Genomic DNA, 16,593 nt, shown 5'->3' with positions numbered 1-16,593 from the left:
TTGTCTGGAAATCAAATCTGTTCATGACGTGTTTGTATGTCACTATGAGAGTTTTTATAAATTTAGCAATAAAATGTATTAATAGGTATCATTGGTGTGTTGTTCTACTTATTAGATATAAAATAAGTTAAAATCATAGCTAATATTGTTTACATGAAATCGGTTACAGCAAACAGCCTGCTTGCATAAAGGGACTAATTGAGATAGACAGTGTGAAACCAGACTAATGATAGATAGTTGAAAGTTCCTCATGTCTCACAAAGATAGTGTCTCAGTTGTAGGACCAGCTCTGTTGTGTGCCGCCTTTGCGTGTCAGGGGTATGGTCTGGCTTTGAATGGTTCTTTTACTGTAGGTTGTCAACGCAAGATCTCAGTGCACATTCCTTTTTCACAATGCAACATTCTTTTTGGAGATAATAAGCAGGAAAGGTATCCACCTGACGTTGGTGAGTCAAGTCATTCTCATCCTTTACTGGCTCCCGAAGCACATAATTCAGGGGCTGCGCAGGGAGGGCATTTTAGCAACAGACAAGTTTGAGTTTTACAAAAAGAGAATAGTTTTTTTGAGCATTGCTCAGAGGGAAAAAACTCACAGATATTTACATTACTCTATGTGTAATAGGTGGATGTATACATTAGTTTAGTGTTCTGAAGTTTTCGACTGGATTTTACTTGATAATGGATTCAAAATGGGTTACCCATGGTGGTTCTGAAAAGAAGCAGGATCCAGACTTAACTAAGGACTCACCACTAAATTGTAAGTGCATGGTGTTATTTGTGATCAGTGCCGTTTTTGTGATTGAGTTTCCAACTCCTAAAATAATAAGATTTTATATTTGTCAACAGTTGAGTTAGATGATGACTCTGACACACAATCAATCAATACAATCAATATGGGTGCACCTGATGATAAGAATATATCTGGTAAGTAGTCATAAAATATTATTTTTAAACTTTTTTTAAAAAAAAGATTTTTTTTGTATTTAATATTTGTACATTTGTAAAAACCGCAACCATGTTGTCTGCCTATGATAAGTAGATGTCTTGTAGAAAAGCCGCACTCTCAAGTGTAATTCTTGTATTTTATCTTAGTGGGCAGGGCCGGTTTTTAGCATAGGCCGGCTAGGCGGTCGCCTAGAGCGCCATGTGAAGAAGGGGCGCCGAAATGGCGCTCTCCTATGCTAGGCCGTAGGGTGACAGCCCTTTTCGTTCAACCTCGCTCCACAGCTTCCGAACAGCAGGTCCCTTAGATGATGAAACGACCAAAGCTATGTTCAACTTACCGTGAAATGTCCGCTTCATGTAATCGTGCACGTAATTAAAACGGTGACATTTTAGTAAGAAATCTTACCCTCTGTAGGGAATGACGATTTTTACGTCACTGGAGACCATGTGACCGTTTTAAACCAATCAGGTAGCCGATTTACGGGGAAAAAGTGGCAAGCCGTTTGAAAAACTGAAAATAATGACAAGCCGTCTGTCTGACCTACCTATAAGAATCTCCCAAAATACCCTTTTGAAGAGGGTATATAATAACAATTATCAAAAATAATACTCGTGCCTACATTTCTGGATTGGGACAAATTCTAAATAAATAATAAATAATGCTTTATTTACTGAACAAAGCATAATTATGCTATTGACATTTCATACTGTGGATTTGAGCAATTAATGGAAACAATTGCAATAAGTAGGCTATAGATAACCCAGGCTATTGATAACCCTCTAAGTGATTGTAACTCCAAACAGTGCTTTGTTTATAGCACCAACAACTATTGTGCAAGTGGATGATAAGGTTACCTTTTCATGTTCACATATAATAACAATTATCGAAAATAATACTCATGCATATATCTCTGGATTGGGATAAGTTCTAAATAAATCATAAACAGTGCTTTATTTACAGCACAAGGCACAATTTTGCAATTGACATTTCATACTGTGGTTTTGAGCAATTAATGGAAACAATTACAATAAGTAGGCTATAGATAACCCAGGCTATTGATAACCCTCTAAGTGATTGTAACAGTGCTTTGTTTATAGCACCAACAACTATTATGCAAGTGGATGATAAGGTTACCTTTTCATATTCACATTAATAAATGGAAATAATCTAATGATCAATGATAAGGACCATTCAGGTATTCATGTATTCATTTATTCACTAATAACTATGCAGCAAATAAAAAAATCAAAACAAGTGGCATACACATGAACCGGCATTTTCATGAACTGTGTGAAAGCATCCAGGTACACATCTTTTGCGCATGCCACAGCAAATGACTTCAGTGAGATTGAAGTTTACTGCAGTTGGGGGCCATGGGCATGACATGCCAGGACTGTGACTAAGCAGCCTCTTCAAAAGCAAAGCTGCTGTGTAAAGTGTCCGTGTCTCCTCTGCTGTGGTTGGTTGCTTTGACTTCCTCCTTTCTGTGTCGCTGTCTGTCTGGCTCATTTCGCTGGACTGAGTCGTCTCCGCACCTGATGGTAACAAGTCCAAGACTGCATTCGTCGACAAGTTCTCAGCAAAAACCAGTTCAGATGTGTTGCGTTTGGCGGGGGTGTGGAACACTAGCTGAGGAAAATCACGACTGAGCCTCTTCTTCAATATATCCTGTCTGTAAACACAAATCAACAAAAAAAGAGGCATATCAGTACAAGCATAGTGGGGCTTCATGTAGTCGCTGATATGCAATAGCCACCCTCACACATTAACTCGGAATGAATAAATAATATTGGTGGAGTTTACTTGCTATGCAACAGATATAATACCAAGTATTCCCAAGGGAAGCACATACTGTAACGAACATCACACTATCAAGAAAACTGCCATCCTCCTTATTTCAAAATATTACAAGTACAGTATGTGCAGATGACAAGCAGAGTGTTAGAGAATAATTTCAGTCAATTTCAACATGCAGTTGTAATGCTCACACTACCCTGGACGTGTCAGTACTAGAGATTTTTTTTTCTTCTTCTTCAGCCTTTTCCGAGATTCTGGTCATTGTAATGAGGGCAGCGCTTTGTTTACATTTCAAAAAACATTTTTATTTATTCCCAAAAACATCCAAAAGGTTATACAACATCAGCCGACAACTAGCAAACAGCGACACCCTTTAAATATTTGGAGTAGGCCTATGTTGTAAACAATGTAAACAAATGCTGCCCCCATTACAATAGCTCATATCTCGGAAAGGGCTGAGCCGAAAAATGTGCCATCACCGGGTACTGACAAGTTAAGGGTATGAGCAATACAACAGCATATTGAAATTGACTGAAGTGGTCCTTTAAGTCACATGTGTGAACTTTCCCTTGGATTTGACAAATTCGTAATACACTGACTTGCAATTTACCTGTAGGTTGAAGCATCAACACCTTCACTTGACTGCACAAGGGCAATAAAGTCCTTCCTCAGTTGGCTCATCCTCAGCACCTCTTGGTTGATCAGTAGCCTTTAGCGGATTACCCTCTCGCAGAATAACTTGTAGCTCAGATCAAATGTTGGCCCAATCCTTACAAAAATATAGAAGAAGATGTGTGTTGTGAGAGCTTTCTTTGTGAGATCCATGTTGTGAGAACAAACTGTCTCAATCATAGGACACACATTGTACTGTGTTTCTATATAAAATTAAGATTGACTTACTGTTCTTTCTCTGCTCTGACAGGCTCACTCAAAAACCTTGTGTACTCTCTGTAGCAACTTCTGTGGTACTGCACCTCCAGAGCCACACAGTCTCTGTCCTTGATGTGAATGAGGATGCTCTTGGCTTCCTTTACTTCAGCTGCTTCCTGCAACTTGCCTTGTACAAAAGAAAAGAAAAAAGAATGAATAAATAGACTGGCAAACAATTAGACATTTTTCCTGGTGGAGTGGTATTGTAAAAAAAAAAAAAAAATGGCGATGGGTGTTGCACCCCCCAAAAAAGCATTCCGTAGCCTCTTACTGCAGTGCAGATGGGGTTGCCAGCGGGCCTATTCACTATTTGCTGAAAACTACATCATAACAACATTGCTATGACAGTGCAGTGTAACAGATTAAGACATACATATTAAAATTTTGGTGACAGTAAGGTTATAACATAGGTGCTGTGCTAAGGGGTTAAGCACCCAGATGTACAGCACAGCCAGGACACACCTCTTGAGCCTGGTCACTGAGGCTGCCCAGGGACAGAAGCGGAAAAATCCCAAGTGTTCAAGTGAGAGAGGGGGGCAGTGGGGGGTAGGGGAATGGCACGGGGGATGGGATGGCAGAAGCAGTGTCTTAACCAGACAGGCCATCAGGCTGAGGAGCCACATTTCTGAACAGATATTCAGAGTCATATCAACATCAGGCATGCTTTGACATCCATATAAACATACCCTATCCTATTTAAGACAAAGTGTGATTCATTTAAACACCTAAAACCTAAAACACTGGGGGTACTATAGGCATGGGGATGTTTTGCAGGCTATTGGAATGTAATTTCACACCCACACACATAACACATTATGCCAATTCACACGTGCATTCATATTAGAATTAGACAAAAAAACAATGATTGTGCAGCAGTGTGGGCTAGATAGTCAGTCAACTTCTACTAACATCTGTGTGTGTGTGTGTGTGTGTGTGTGTGTGTGTGTGTGTGTGTGTGTGTGTGTGTGTGTGTGTGTGTGTGTGTGTGATTTGGGGGATGGGATGCATTCGCATAGACTGTGTGGTGGGGGTGAGAGTAATCTTACCTGCGGTTAAAGTCTGTGTTTTCGTTCTCTTTGACGTCTGCCACTCGCGACGATAAATTTGCTGTCTTTCTTGCAAATCATGCAGACAGCAGGAAGAACGGGGCCAGAGCTCGTGATGGCCAAGCTTGATCTGGATCGCAGTTTCCTGGTCGGAGTGGTGGTCACAGCCAATAAAGCGGAGGTAGCCTGGCTAGTTCGGGGGTCTTGTTGGCCATCTCCCCTCTCTGCCTCTCGCAAGACACGCCGTGTGACTCGTTCAATTTCCCGCTTGTCAATAAACCTCCGGTAGCATGTGGGATGGAGAGCCGCATCCTCGGGAATTTCGTCAAACTCCAACTCAATACATTGCTTAAAATGTTCTACTACGTCTCTGCACTCACCCTAGCCGCTGCCGAAAATTTCGATATGTATTCCACCGTATATTGGTGAAATTCTGTGTTTCTTCATGCTTGACCGAAGATATATGCATGTAACACAACTTGCGTTTCGAAGATGTCTTTTTTTTGTACATTTTCGGTCGAGATTTCGTCTTCCTCGGTACTACTAGATTATCGACCAGCTCCTTCGGTAGCCATGCTACTTCCGTTTACTCCTCATCTCAGCTGACATAGCAGTTAGCTGATTCGTTCCTTCTGATGACGCTTCAACCGTGGCACCTCTCGAGGCGAAAAGTATTATTACGCCGGCCGAATATCTACATACGCCTCGGAGACAGTAGTTAAACCAACTGGGCATGACCACTGCCGAAAAGGTCCACGCCATCCACCGAGGACGGGCATGCCAGAACTGCAGCAGAACCCATCCACCGCGTCAGTGCCCTGCCTACAACGACGAATGCTCTGCGTGTGGTGCGAAGGGACACTGGGCGAGGTGCTGCAGGAAGAACAGACAACAACAGCCAGGCTACACTCCACAGAGATCAAGTAAGCCCCGACCACCACCACCACCACCACCAAACAAGCACTACTACAATCAACACCAGGCAACCAGGGGGAGATACAAGCCACACCATAGAGCCAGAGTCGATGCAGTCGACTGTGAGGACTCAGAGGATGAAGACTACTACCAACAGTTCCACTCCATTACCATCAGCGAGAAATGCATGCACAGCATCAGCAGCAATTCACCCAGAGACGAAGCCTACACGACACTCAGCGTGAAGCCACCCGATGTACCAGGCCATGGACACACACTCAGGCTGAAAATTGACACAGGGGCATCGGGGAACACCCTTCCACTGCGAACATTCAGGCAGATGTATGGCAACGACACAAGTGCATACCAACGCCTGCAGAAAACCAACATGAAGCTGTCAGCATACAGTGGACATGAAATACGATGCCTTGGTACCATCAACATCCCGTGCCAGTACAAGGACTCCAGATGGGTGAGCACCAAGTTTTATGTTGTGGACGTACCAGGACCCGCTGTTGTTGGATTACCCACCAGCGAGCTGCTTAACCTTGTGACACTGCATGTAAAGAGAAAGACTGGCAACATCAAGAAAGAAAGACAACCACCACAACATTTGAAAGTAACCACCTGTACTGACCTCATGAGAGCGTACCCCAATCAATTCGACAAAATTGGCAACTTTGAAGGAACTGCAAAGCTCTTACTGAAGCCCGACGCCGAACCATTCATAGACCCACCACGAAAATGCAGTATTCATATTAAAGACAAGCTCCAAGGTGAACTCGACAAGCTCGTGCAACAAGACGTCCTGAGAAAAGTAGAACACCACACTGACTGGTGCTCCAGCCTCGCGTACAGCACGAAAAAAGACGGATCCCTGCGCATCTGCCTCGACCCTCAAAAACTCAATGCCAGCCTGAGGAGATGCCCACACAAGATACCCACCGTAGAGGAACTGAATCCCAGATTCGCAAATGCAAAGATCTTCAGCAAGCTGGATGCGAAAGCAGGATACTGGTCCATACATCTGGATGAAGAGTCCCAAATCCTCACGACGTTCCGCACTCCCTTCGGCAGATACTGCTGGAAACGTCTGCCGTTCGGGCTGAGTGTGTCTCAGGATCTCTTCCAGGCCAAGATGGACCAAATCCTGGAGGGACTCCAGGGCGTGGCCAGCATCGCAGATGACATCGTTATCTATGGGAAAGATGAAGAGGAGCACGACAAGAACCTGACAGCACTGATGGAGCGCGCTGCAGAGGCAGGTATGGTGTTTAACAGTGACAAGTGTGTCATCAAACAGAACAATATTTCATTTTTTGGCAACCTGTACACTGACAGTGGCATTAAACCTGACCCCGCAAAGATTAGAGACATTAAAAAAATGCCAACACCACGAAACAAAGATGAGCTACACAGATTTTTAGGCATGTTAACCTACCTTGCCACATACATACCAAAATTTGCAGAGAAAGCGCACACACTGAGAGGACTGCTAAAAAATGACGCCTTGTGGCTGTGGGAAGCTGACCACCAGAAATGCTTCGACGACTTGAAATCTGCCATCACAGAGGATGCGTGCCTGAAGTACTACGACGCCAGCACACCCCTGACACTGGAAGTGGACGCATCACAGAAAGGCCTTGGCATAGCACTGGTGCAGAACAACAGACCCATCGCTTTCGGATCCAAGACCCTGACCGACTGCCAATCCAGGTACAGCAACATAGAACGTGAGATGCTTGCAATTGTGTATGGAATGCAGAGATACCATACTTACCTGTATGGGAAGTCATTCACTGTGATTACAGACCACAAGCCACTCGTCACCATCTGCTCCAAGCCACTGCATGCTGCACCACCCCGACTCCAGCGCATGCTGATCAAGACCCAAGGCTACAACTACGAAGTGAGATACCGACCTGGCGCTGAAATGGTCCTGGCAGACACCCTCAGCAGACTTCCGAACCCAGAGAACGACGGCGACATCGAGCTGGATGAGCGGATAGACGGCATCGACGCACAGTTTGAAGATCCAGAGAGGCTCACCATCGCCATTGTCAACTTTTCACCTGAAAAACAGGACTCTCTGCGAAGCCAAACTGCTGACGATCCAAACCTCTGCGCGCTGACAGAACTCATCCAGCAGGGATGGCCTGAAAACATCAAGGACTTACCCAAAGAGTTACGCCAATACTGGTCCTTCAGAGATGAACTTTCCACGGAGTCAGGAGTCATCTTCAAAGGGAGACAGGTACTTATCCCTGACACCATGACTGCAGACATACTCGCACAATTACACATAGCACACCAAGGCATAGAGAAAACACGTAGACTGGCAAGAGAAAGTGTGTATTGGATTAACATGAATGATGACATTGAAAGAGTTTGCAGATTGTGCGATGTGTGTAAGGAAAACCAAGATGCCAACCCAAAACAGCCTCTCAAGCCACATGAGATACCATCCAGGCCGTGGCAATCTATAGCCTCTGACCTGTTTGAAACCAATGGACGCCACTACCTATTGACTGTAGACAGATACACAAAATACCCCCTTGTTGATGAAATGCCCACTCCAGTATCTAGTCATGCAATCACACAAAAAATGCAGTCCTACATGTCTCTGTTTGGCCGGCCAGACGAAATCCTTACAGACAATGGAGCACAGTATATGGGACAATCTTTCCAAGCTTTCGTGAAAAAATGGGGAATCACACATGTCACCAGCTCTCCCCACTACCCCAAAAGCAACGGGTTCATTGAAAGGCATGTCAGACACATCAAAGGCATCGTCAAGAAGACACTTCAGGACAAAAGCGACCTCCACATTGCCTTGCTGCAAGTCAGGGCAACACCAATCGACAGCAAGCTGCCTTCACCTGCAGAACTGCTCTTCGGCAGGCCTGTCACCACCCTACTGCCAAGCCGAGCAGAGCCGGGGAAAGAACAACACCATCAACACCTGGCCCACAGAGCAGCTGCGATGAAGGACCACCACGACCGCAGCTGCCGCAGAGAACTGCCTCCACTCCAGCCTGGACAGCATGTCACGGTGTGGAACAAGGAGAGGAGGACCTGGCACCCAGCAGTCGTCCAGCAGAAATGCCAGGAGCCAAGGAGCTACATCATCCAGACACCCAATGGGCGCATGCTGAGGCGCTGCAGGAGTCACCTACGGGGCCCCTACAACACACCCGCACCCACACAACAGCACACCACACAGACACAGCAACAGCACGCTACACACACACAGCAACAGCGCACCACACAGACACAGCAACAGCACACTACACAAGCACAACAACAGCACACTACACAAGCACAACAACAGCACACTACACAAGCACAACAACAGCACACTACACAAGCACAACAACCTGCTGTGAGCAGAACACACCTGGCAATGCCACAAAGGCTGGGTAAACGGCGAGGTCACAGTGAACAGACAGAGACTGCACCATCCTGTGAACCTGTAAGTAGAGCACCACTTCCGGCGCTGCACTGCGGCGACGAGTGCCTGTCAGTGCGTCTGAACTATTTGTTTGTTTGTTATAGTTTATGTTTAACGTTGTCTTTTGTTACAAAAAACCCGGCCTACACGGTTTTGGATGTTTTGATCTCTGCCAAGGAAAACATCAACTTCAAGCAGGATGCGTCTACAGGTGTTTCTGCTCATGATCCTGGCAATCCACCTGTTGCTACCGTCGGCCATTCTCTCACTGCACACTGGCCAAACTCCGGAGAGGATCGCTGTTACAGCTAATGAGATCCTACGCTACAGCCGAGACCAACTACTGCAATGGCGAGATTTGCAGACCAGCAACTTTCCAGTCAATCTGCCTGAGGAGTGTACAAGGCGGCCCGAAACAGTGAGGAGGAAAAGAGGCCGACGTGGTGGAGTACGCTGCAGGGTACGCGCACGGGGGAGGAAACCACCTCTGCCTACTATCATCTTGGCGAACGCCCGCTCCTTGCTGAAACAACTGACAGAGCTACGAACGGCAGTGAGGTACCTTTCTGATTTTCGAGAAAGTTGTTTGCTGTGTTTCACGGAGACGTGGCTCAAGGATAGGACTGACAGTTCATCCCTGAGAATTCCAGGATTCTGTGACCCGATTAGGTTGGACAGAGACGCACAAGTAACCGGCAAAAAGCTGGGTGGGGGAGTGTGCGTATACATAAATGAGGCATGGTGCAATAACTACACACTCAGAGACTCTCAGTGCTCGGAGGACATTGAGCTGTTATCCCTGTCGCTGAGGCCTTTTTACTTGCCCAGGGAATTTGGCCAAGTATTCGTCACCGTTGTGTACATACACCCACGGGCGAACACAAAGGCTGCCGCAAATCGGATATGCGACGCAGTGACAAAAATAGAAAACATTGCTCCCGACGCCCCAAAGTTTATTCTCGGAGACTTTAATGGATGTTCCATCAAAAGTGTGTTGCCTAATTACTATCAATATGTCAAGTGTCCGACTAGGAAGGAGAAAACCCTAGATCTATGCTTTGGGAATATTAAAGACGCTTACAAATGCTATGCAAAAGCCCCGCTTGGGGATTCGGACCACAATGTTATCCACCTTGTCCCACAGTACAAACAAAAGTTGAAGTCGCGGAAACCAGAGATTAAGACAATTAAACGATGGACTGATGAATCTATTGAACGTCTTAGAGGATGCTTTGACTGTACTGCGTGGGATACCTTTGTGGACACAAGCGCGAATTTAGAAGAACTGAACTCTGTTGTCACGGACTACATACTTTTTTGTGTGGACTGTGTAATTCCAGATAAAACTTTCAGAGTCTTTCCAAATGATAAACCTTGGGTTAATAAAGAATTAAAACTAGCACTGAAAAGGAAAAGAATGGCATTTGAACAGGGGGACATGTTAAAGATGAACGATATTCGGAAGGATATTAGACAGATAATACACAACAGCAAACAAAATTACAAACTGAAGATTGAAGCGCAAATGAGAGGAAATGACCTAAGGCATGCATGGCAAGGGATGTATACAATGATTGGAAAGGAGGATAAGAAAACACACATTACTACAGATGGAGATGATGTAATGTTTGCAAATGAATTGAATAATTTCTATGCCAGATTTGAAACATCAGATTTTGTATCACAACGCAACGCAATTAGAGAACAACTAGGCCTAGACAACAATTATGACACCCCCTCTATCAGGGTAACTGATGATGAGGTGCGTAGAATCTTTAATAGAGTTGACCCCAAAAAATCATCTGGCCCTGATCATGTAAGAGGAAGGGTTCTTAAAGAGTGCAGTGAGCAGCTAAGCTATGTCTTTGCACATATTTTTCAAATGTCTCTGGAGACACATTATATTCCCAAGGTCTGGAAATCTTCAGTTATAGTACCAGTCCCGAAGGTACCAAAACCATGCGTTTTAAATGACTATCGCCCAGTGGCCCTTACGTCAATCATAATGAAGAGTCTTGAGAGGATTGTCTTAAAACATGTTCTGAGGGAAGTGCAGCATAGTACTGACCCTTTACAATTTGCCTATAGGGCTATGAGGAGCACAGATGATGCTCTATTGTACATGCTCCACAACATATATTGCCACTTAGACAGGCCCAAACAATATGCTCGGGTTCTCTTCATAGATTTCTCGTCCGCGTTCAACACCATTAGGCCCCATCTTATGATGGAGAGGCTTTTAAACCTGGGTGTGAATTCAAACTTAATAAAATGGGTTGAGTCCTTTCTGACCGAGAGAACACAGTGTGTTCGGGTAAACAAAGCTGTGTCCTCCCCAATTTTTACTAACACTGGGGCTCCACAAGGGAGCGTAATTTCCCCTGTGCTCTTTACACTCTACACAAATGAGTGTAGAAGCAATACAACTGATCATGTCACGATTAAATTCGCAGACGATACAGCCATAGTGGGGTTAATTAAAGACAATAATGAGACCCAATACAGGGCCTGTGTGGATCAGTTTGTAGAGTGGTGTGAGTCCAGCTGTCTTTTTCTAAATACAAGAAAGACAAAAGAACTCATTGTGGATTTTAGAACGGGGAGACACACCCATCAGAACATGGTCATACATGGGGAAGACATTGAGGTGGTGAAAAACTATAAATATCTGGGAACTGTAATAGATGACAAATTAACTTGGAGCTGTAACACCGATACTATTTACAAAAAGGGAATGCAGAGACTGTACTTCATGCGAAAGTTAAGACAATTTAAAGTGGATAGGGAAATGATGCGGGTTTTTTATCATTCTTTTGTTGAAAGCATTTTATGTTTCTGTTCTGTGGCCTGGTACTTCTCCCTGTCTGTTGTTAATAAAAATAAGCTGCATAAGATAATCAACATGGCCAGCAAGATTGCTTGCCAGCCACTAAATAGCATGGCCATGACTGTTGAAGCAAGGGTGGTAAAGAAGGCAAATACCATATGTGAGGATCTCTCCCACCCCTTACAGCAAGCATATGAGTTGTTGCCCTCAGGTAGGAGGTTTAGGATGCCCTCATTTAAGACAAACAGAGCCCGCCAATCATTTATACCTACTAGTATATCCATCCTAAATAAGACAACTGTAAGTTAGACTGAATAGCACACTGCACTTTGGTACTGAATACTGCACTTTACTGTGTTTATGTTGGGTTTTTTGTCAACCTGTCTTTTTGTCCTATAGAGGGAGGGGAGGCGGGGGTCGTGTTTGTCTATTGTGTTCTTGTTTATTGTAATGTCTTTGTAATTGTATCAGATGCACTGAAAATGGCACAGAACAAATTTCCGAAAGGACAAATAAATAATCTATCTATCTATCTATCTATCTATCTAAACACCAACTACCCTCCGCCAGTCCGTACACGATACGGAAGGGATGTGGTCAAGCCAGCGCGCTTTAAGGACTACGTCCAGTAAGACATGTTTTTCAACTTCGTTCAGCTAAGAGACTGAGTGAATGATTTTCTAAATGAAAAAAAAAAAAAAAAAGAGTTCCAGTTGTCAATTTATAGTGATTACCAAAATTGAACAATATGTCAATATGTCTTGAATTAATTTAATATGCCTTTTGCTTAACAGTGAAGTTGAACTTTTTAAATGAAATATTTATGGTTGAAGTAATATGAAGCTAATGTATAAGCGTAGAACTTAATGAAATATTTATTGGATTGTTTTTATAGTTAAACAGGGGGGATGTTGTGATATGTGATCTAACTGCACTATTACCCTACGCGGAGTAATATATAGAATGTTGGCCGCGCAGTTGCACTGTATTCTGTAATGTGTCTATCGGTTGTTGTTAGTTACCAGTTGCCCAGTAAACAGTAATCAGCTGAGCTTTATATCCGAGACTCCTCGTCCTTGTGTATTAAGTTATTATTATACAATAACACTTCACATACGCCTCGGAGACAGTAGTTCGTCATTACACGTTGCGAATTTGAATAGCCTTGCAGTGCGGACTATTCCGAACAGAGGTTTTAAATCCTCTATATAAGTCTTTCTTTTTTATGAACTGAATGTCTGTTTGTTCGGAGGCTGTGGAGCGAAGTTCGGTTTCTGAAGCACTTTTCGAGGGTCACCTTCCGGCCTATGCGTAATTTTGCGATATGAAGTTTTTTTTATGAAGTCGCAATCAACAAAGAGTGGCGAAAGCGCTCCTCACGGCAAAGCGCCCCTCAGCCAATAGTAATATCTCTTCCAACTGTCTCTGGGAAGTCTGTGAACCAATAAACAGACAGTTCTGAGAAAGGGGGCGGGACGAGTGACAGCATGCGGTCTATTTTGAATTTGTCTCACTCGAGAGACAGAGGGGGCAAGCGCAAACAGTAGTGCTGCTCTGCTGGATGGAGATTATTATGTTCTCATTAAACCACTCATTGCATGATGCAGGAGTTTCAGAGGGTGTTTTGGAACTATGTGATTTAATCAGCAACCGTTTGTGATTATGGAAAGCCTAATAGTTATGAGGTTACTATTTGGAATTAGAGAGAAAAAGAGCTTTGTTTTTGATCAGAGAAATCGCTAGTTAGCATGCTAACATTAGCCAAGTATGCCAAGCAATGAAATCCAGTAAAGTAGCTGTTAGTAGCCTACTCACTACTCACTAACACCCACCTGATATCATAATAGGTTGACAAGCAATGTAAAGTAAGACTGGTGCAATGTTTAAAACAATTTTAGCTGCCATATCTCCTTCCATCCACATGAATTACCTGCTTGTTGTAAGCTTAAAAAACATTAATTTCCAGACCAGAATGACATAGCCTACATTAATCATGTAACAGAACCATGCACAGCAGACAAGTGAGGCTATTTACTATATTTTGTATATTATGAAATTCAATAGCGTGACAGCTCTTCTCCCTTTCTCTCACCCTGTCCCTCCAAACACATAGATAGCCCCCTTCTCATTCTCCTACTCACAAATGCACCACTATTTCCAGTCCAGAAATGAAATTGGTTTGGAAGACAGCACAAATGTGTAGCTTATTAAAATTGTTATGCTGCCATGCTTTGTGATGCTGTAGATAGTGTAGATCAATGCAGACCTCCTTGGTAGGCTTATTGTCTACACATGCATTTTACATGCAAATGTACTGTATCACTCTCCTGGCATTTCAATTTCACGTTACAATTCAAACACATTGATAACCTCCCTCTCATCTGGGGTTCGGGGCCCCACCACCATCACATCCAACACACCACACAGTGAAGCTACTTTCATGCGACTCAATCTGATGTGTTGGTCGCCTGTCAAAAAGAACCACAAATCCATTTGATGAAAAACGGTTATTGTTCTTGATGCTATTTAGTTAAGCTTACTAAGGATATTAGTATTGTGTTCTGTGAGGTATAAGAAAGATTTTTTTTTTCTTTCAAAGGTAGGGGGGGGCGGGGGCGCCAGAAATCAAACTCGCCTAGGGCACCAAATAAGCCAGAACCGGCCCTGTTAGTGGGTTAGTATGCTAACCCACTAAGATAAAATTCAAGAAGTACACTTTAGAGTGTGGCTTTTGTAGGCTACAAGAAATGTGCACGACTGTTTGCTGACACCCGAAGACCTTGTAAAAAACATTTTGGAGTTGAGCACACTTTTTGGGAAAAAGAAGACTATAATAAGTAGATCAACATACTTATAATGAAGGTGATAATAGTTTGGAAAAATGAAGTCAAAAGATCTGCATCCTTTCACCCTCAGGTGCAGCAGGGATGGAGCAGTGGCGCATCATGTTGCTGGGTAGGCGAGGGGTTGGGAAGAGTTCCACAGGAAACACCATTCTTCAGCAGCTGGCATTCTCTGTAAGCATGTCACTTGGCAGAACCACAGAGTTTTGTGATCGAAAAACCGGAACAGTGGATGGAAGACCTGTGGCTGTGATTGACACCCCTGGGCTTAAAAATTCCAGTGGTGAGGAGAAGAAAAAGATTCGTGAGATTCTAAAAAACATATCTCTCTACAAGCCTGGACCACATGTCTTCTTGGTCGTGTTGCCAATTGGGAATCTAACACAAGATGACATCCGTGTTCACAAAATCATTGAGGGCATGTTTGGTAAGAAGGTCTGGAGATATGTAGTCCTCGTCTTCACCCGTGGAGAGTCCCTGGATGGGAATGCACAAAATGATGTCATCAGCAGAGCCGACAAAGAGCTCCGGGAGCTGATCCGCAAATGCACCGGAGGGTTTGTGGTTTTCAACAACAAGGACATGGCCAACCGGGCACAGGTGACCTTGCTCATGGAGAGGATTGACACCATGTTGGCAGTGAATGGCAATAGGCCGTACCCGCTGGAGTTTTATCCTCGGTCTGAGAGGAAGATCAGAGAGAGGCAGGAGAGGCACATGGAGGAGGTGGCCGAGGGCATTGCTGAGAGGGAGAAGGAGGTGCAGTCAGTCTACAGCGGTGCAGAGCTGGAGGAGAAGATGGTGGAGGTGTGGAGGACCATCGACGAGGAACTGAGGACTCAGGCAGAGAATCCACCCAGGTTCAAGAAATCTTGATGTTTCAGATCAGTTACAGTTGCAGTACTTTAGGGACATGTTCATCCCTCATTTCTCTTTGGGATCAATGAGGTAACTTTATATAGGGCCTACAGTATGAATTTGTTGACAGAATGCGAAATACATTGGGGAGGAGATATGCATTGGCACTAAAAGGCACGGCCATAGGGCAAATAGTTGAGGAAATCTAAGTGTAAACTGTTACTGACTAAATGTTTTGTAGCATTTGTATTTAAACACCTTGGAAACAGGTAATAGTGACATTACACTAATTTTGTGTTCACGTATTTATGCTCATCTAATTAACAGGCCAATTCATTGCTACCTTTCAGTAGCCTATAGAGTTTCCATGCCTGACATTATTGTCAGTCCCTTCTTCTAAACTGGCTATAGCTATCGCATAAAATAAAGAACAAGACCAATACTATCCTGGATTATTTTTTGTTTCTTGATACAGAAATTTTATAAATTTGATAAAAAAAGTGCTTTATATGTTTGCACGCTACTGTATTATCAAGAGTGCCTTCTTGGGCTTGTGTTCTCTTCATGTAGCTCCCAGTTTGGCCTTGCTCTAGTATAATTATACCAAATGTGTTTTTTAACATTGTGGACCATATTACAAAGTAGTCTCGGATATTCAAGGGACTGCCACAATCGTGAATTCCCCTGACGCTGATTCCGGGTTATGTGAACATTCAGTCGAGAAAATATAATCTTCCACGGACATCTCAAACGTGTGTATTTGCAGATAAACATTGTCATTGTAATCATTGTGTGAACATTCCAGCGAAGAAATTCACCAACTGGCTGAGGAGGGCAGGGCAGTCATGGCGAAGTGGTTAGGGCGTCAGACTTATAGCCCAAAGCTTGTCGGTTGGACTCCCGACCCACCAGGTTGTTGGGAGGAGTAGGCCTAATTAACCAGTGCTCTCCCCCCTCCTCTATGAAATAGGTACCCTGAG

General features: G+C 43.9%; 1 protein-coding gene and 1 long non-coding RNA gene across 2 annotated transcripts; one reads left to right on the top strand and one right to left on the bottom strand.

Moving 5' to 3' along the window:
* The first annotated feature begins 480 nt into the window (after positions 1–480).
* On the top strand, positions 481–16,044 carry LOC134460745 (GTPase IMAP family member 7-like). Its single transcript, XM_063213269.1, has 3 exons — positions 481–757; positions 847–924; positions 14,829–16,044. The coding sequence occupies exons 1-3, from the start codon at positions 679–681 to the stop codon at positions 15,629–15,631; spliced, it is 960 nt and encodes a 319-aa protein (XP_063069339.1). The 5' UTR covers positions 481–678; the 3' UTR covers positions 15,632–16,044.
* On the bottom strand, positions 2,191–5,423 carry LOC134460735 (uncharacterized). The gene is made up of 4 exons (XR_010037161.1): positions 4,720–5,423; positions 3,644–3,800; positions 3,354–3,512; positions 2,191–2,618 (listed from the first exon to the last, which is right to left on the bottom strand). It is a non-coding gene; the product is annotated as an uncharacterized LOC134460735 (long non-coding RNA).
* Positions 16,045–16,593: the final 549 nt, after the last annotated feature.

Source organism: Engraulis encrasicolus, chromosome 2, assembly GCF_034702125.1.
Source record: "Engraulis encrasicolus isolate BLACKSEA-1 chromosome 2, IST_EnEncr_1.0, whole genome shotgun sequence".
NCBI lineage: Eukaryota > Metazoa > Chordata > Actinopteri > Clupeiformes > Engraulidae > Engraulis > Engraulis encrasicolus.
Note: the sequence above shows the minus strand (reverse complement) of the source record. Positions and strands in the feature narration are given on the sequence as shown.

Coding starts and splice junctions, on each gene's coding strand:
- LOC134460745 (XM_063213269.1), top strand. CDS start 679: ATGGATTCAAAATGGGTTACCCATGGTGGTTCTGAAAAGAAGCAGGAT. Junction 758..846: donor TAAGGACTCACCACTAAATT/GTAAGTGCATGG, acceptor ATTTGTCAACAG/TTGAGTTAGATGATGACTCT. Junction 925..14,828: donor TGATGATAAGAATATATCTG/GTAAGTAGTCAT, acceptor TTTCACCCTCAG/GTGCAGCAGGGATGGAGCAG.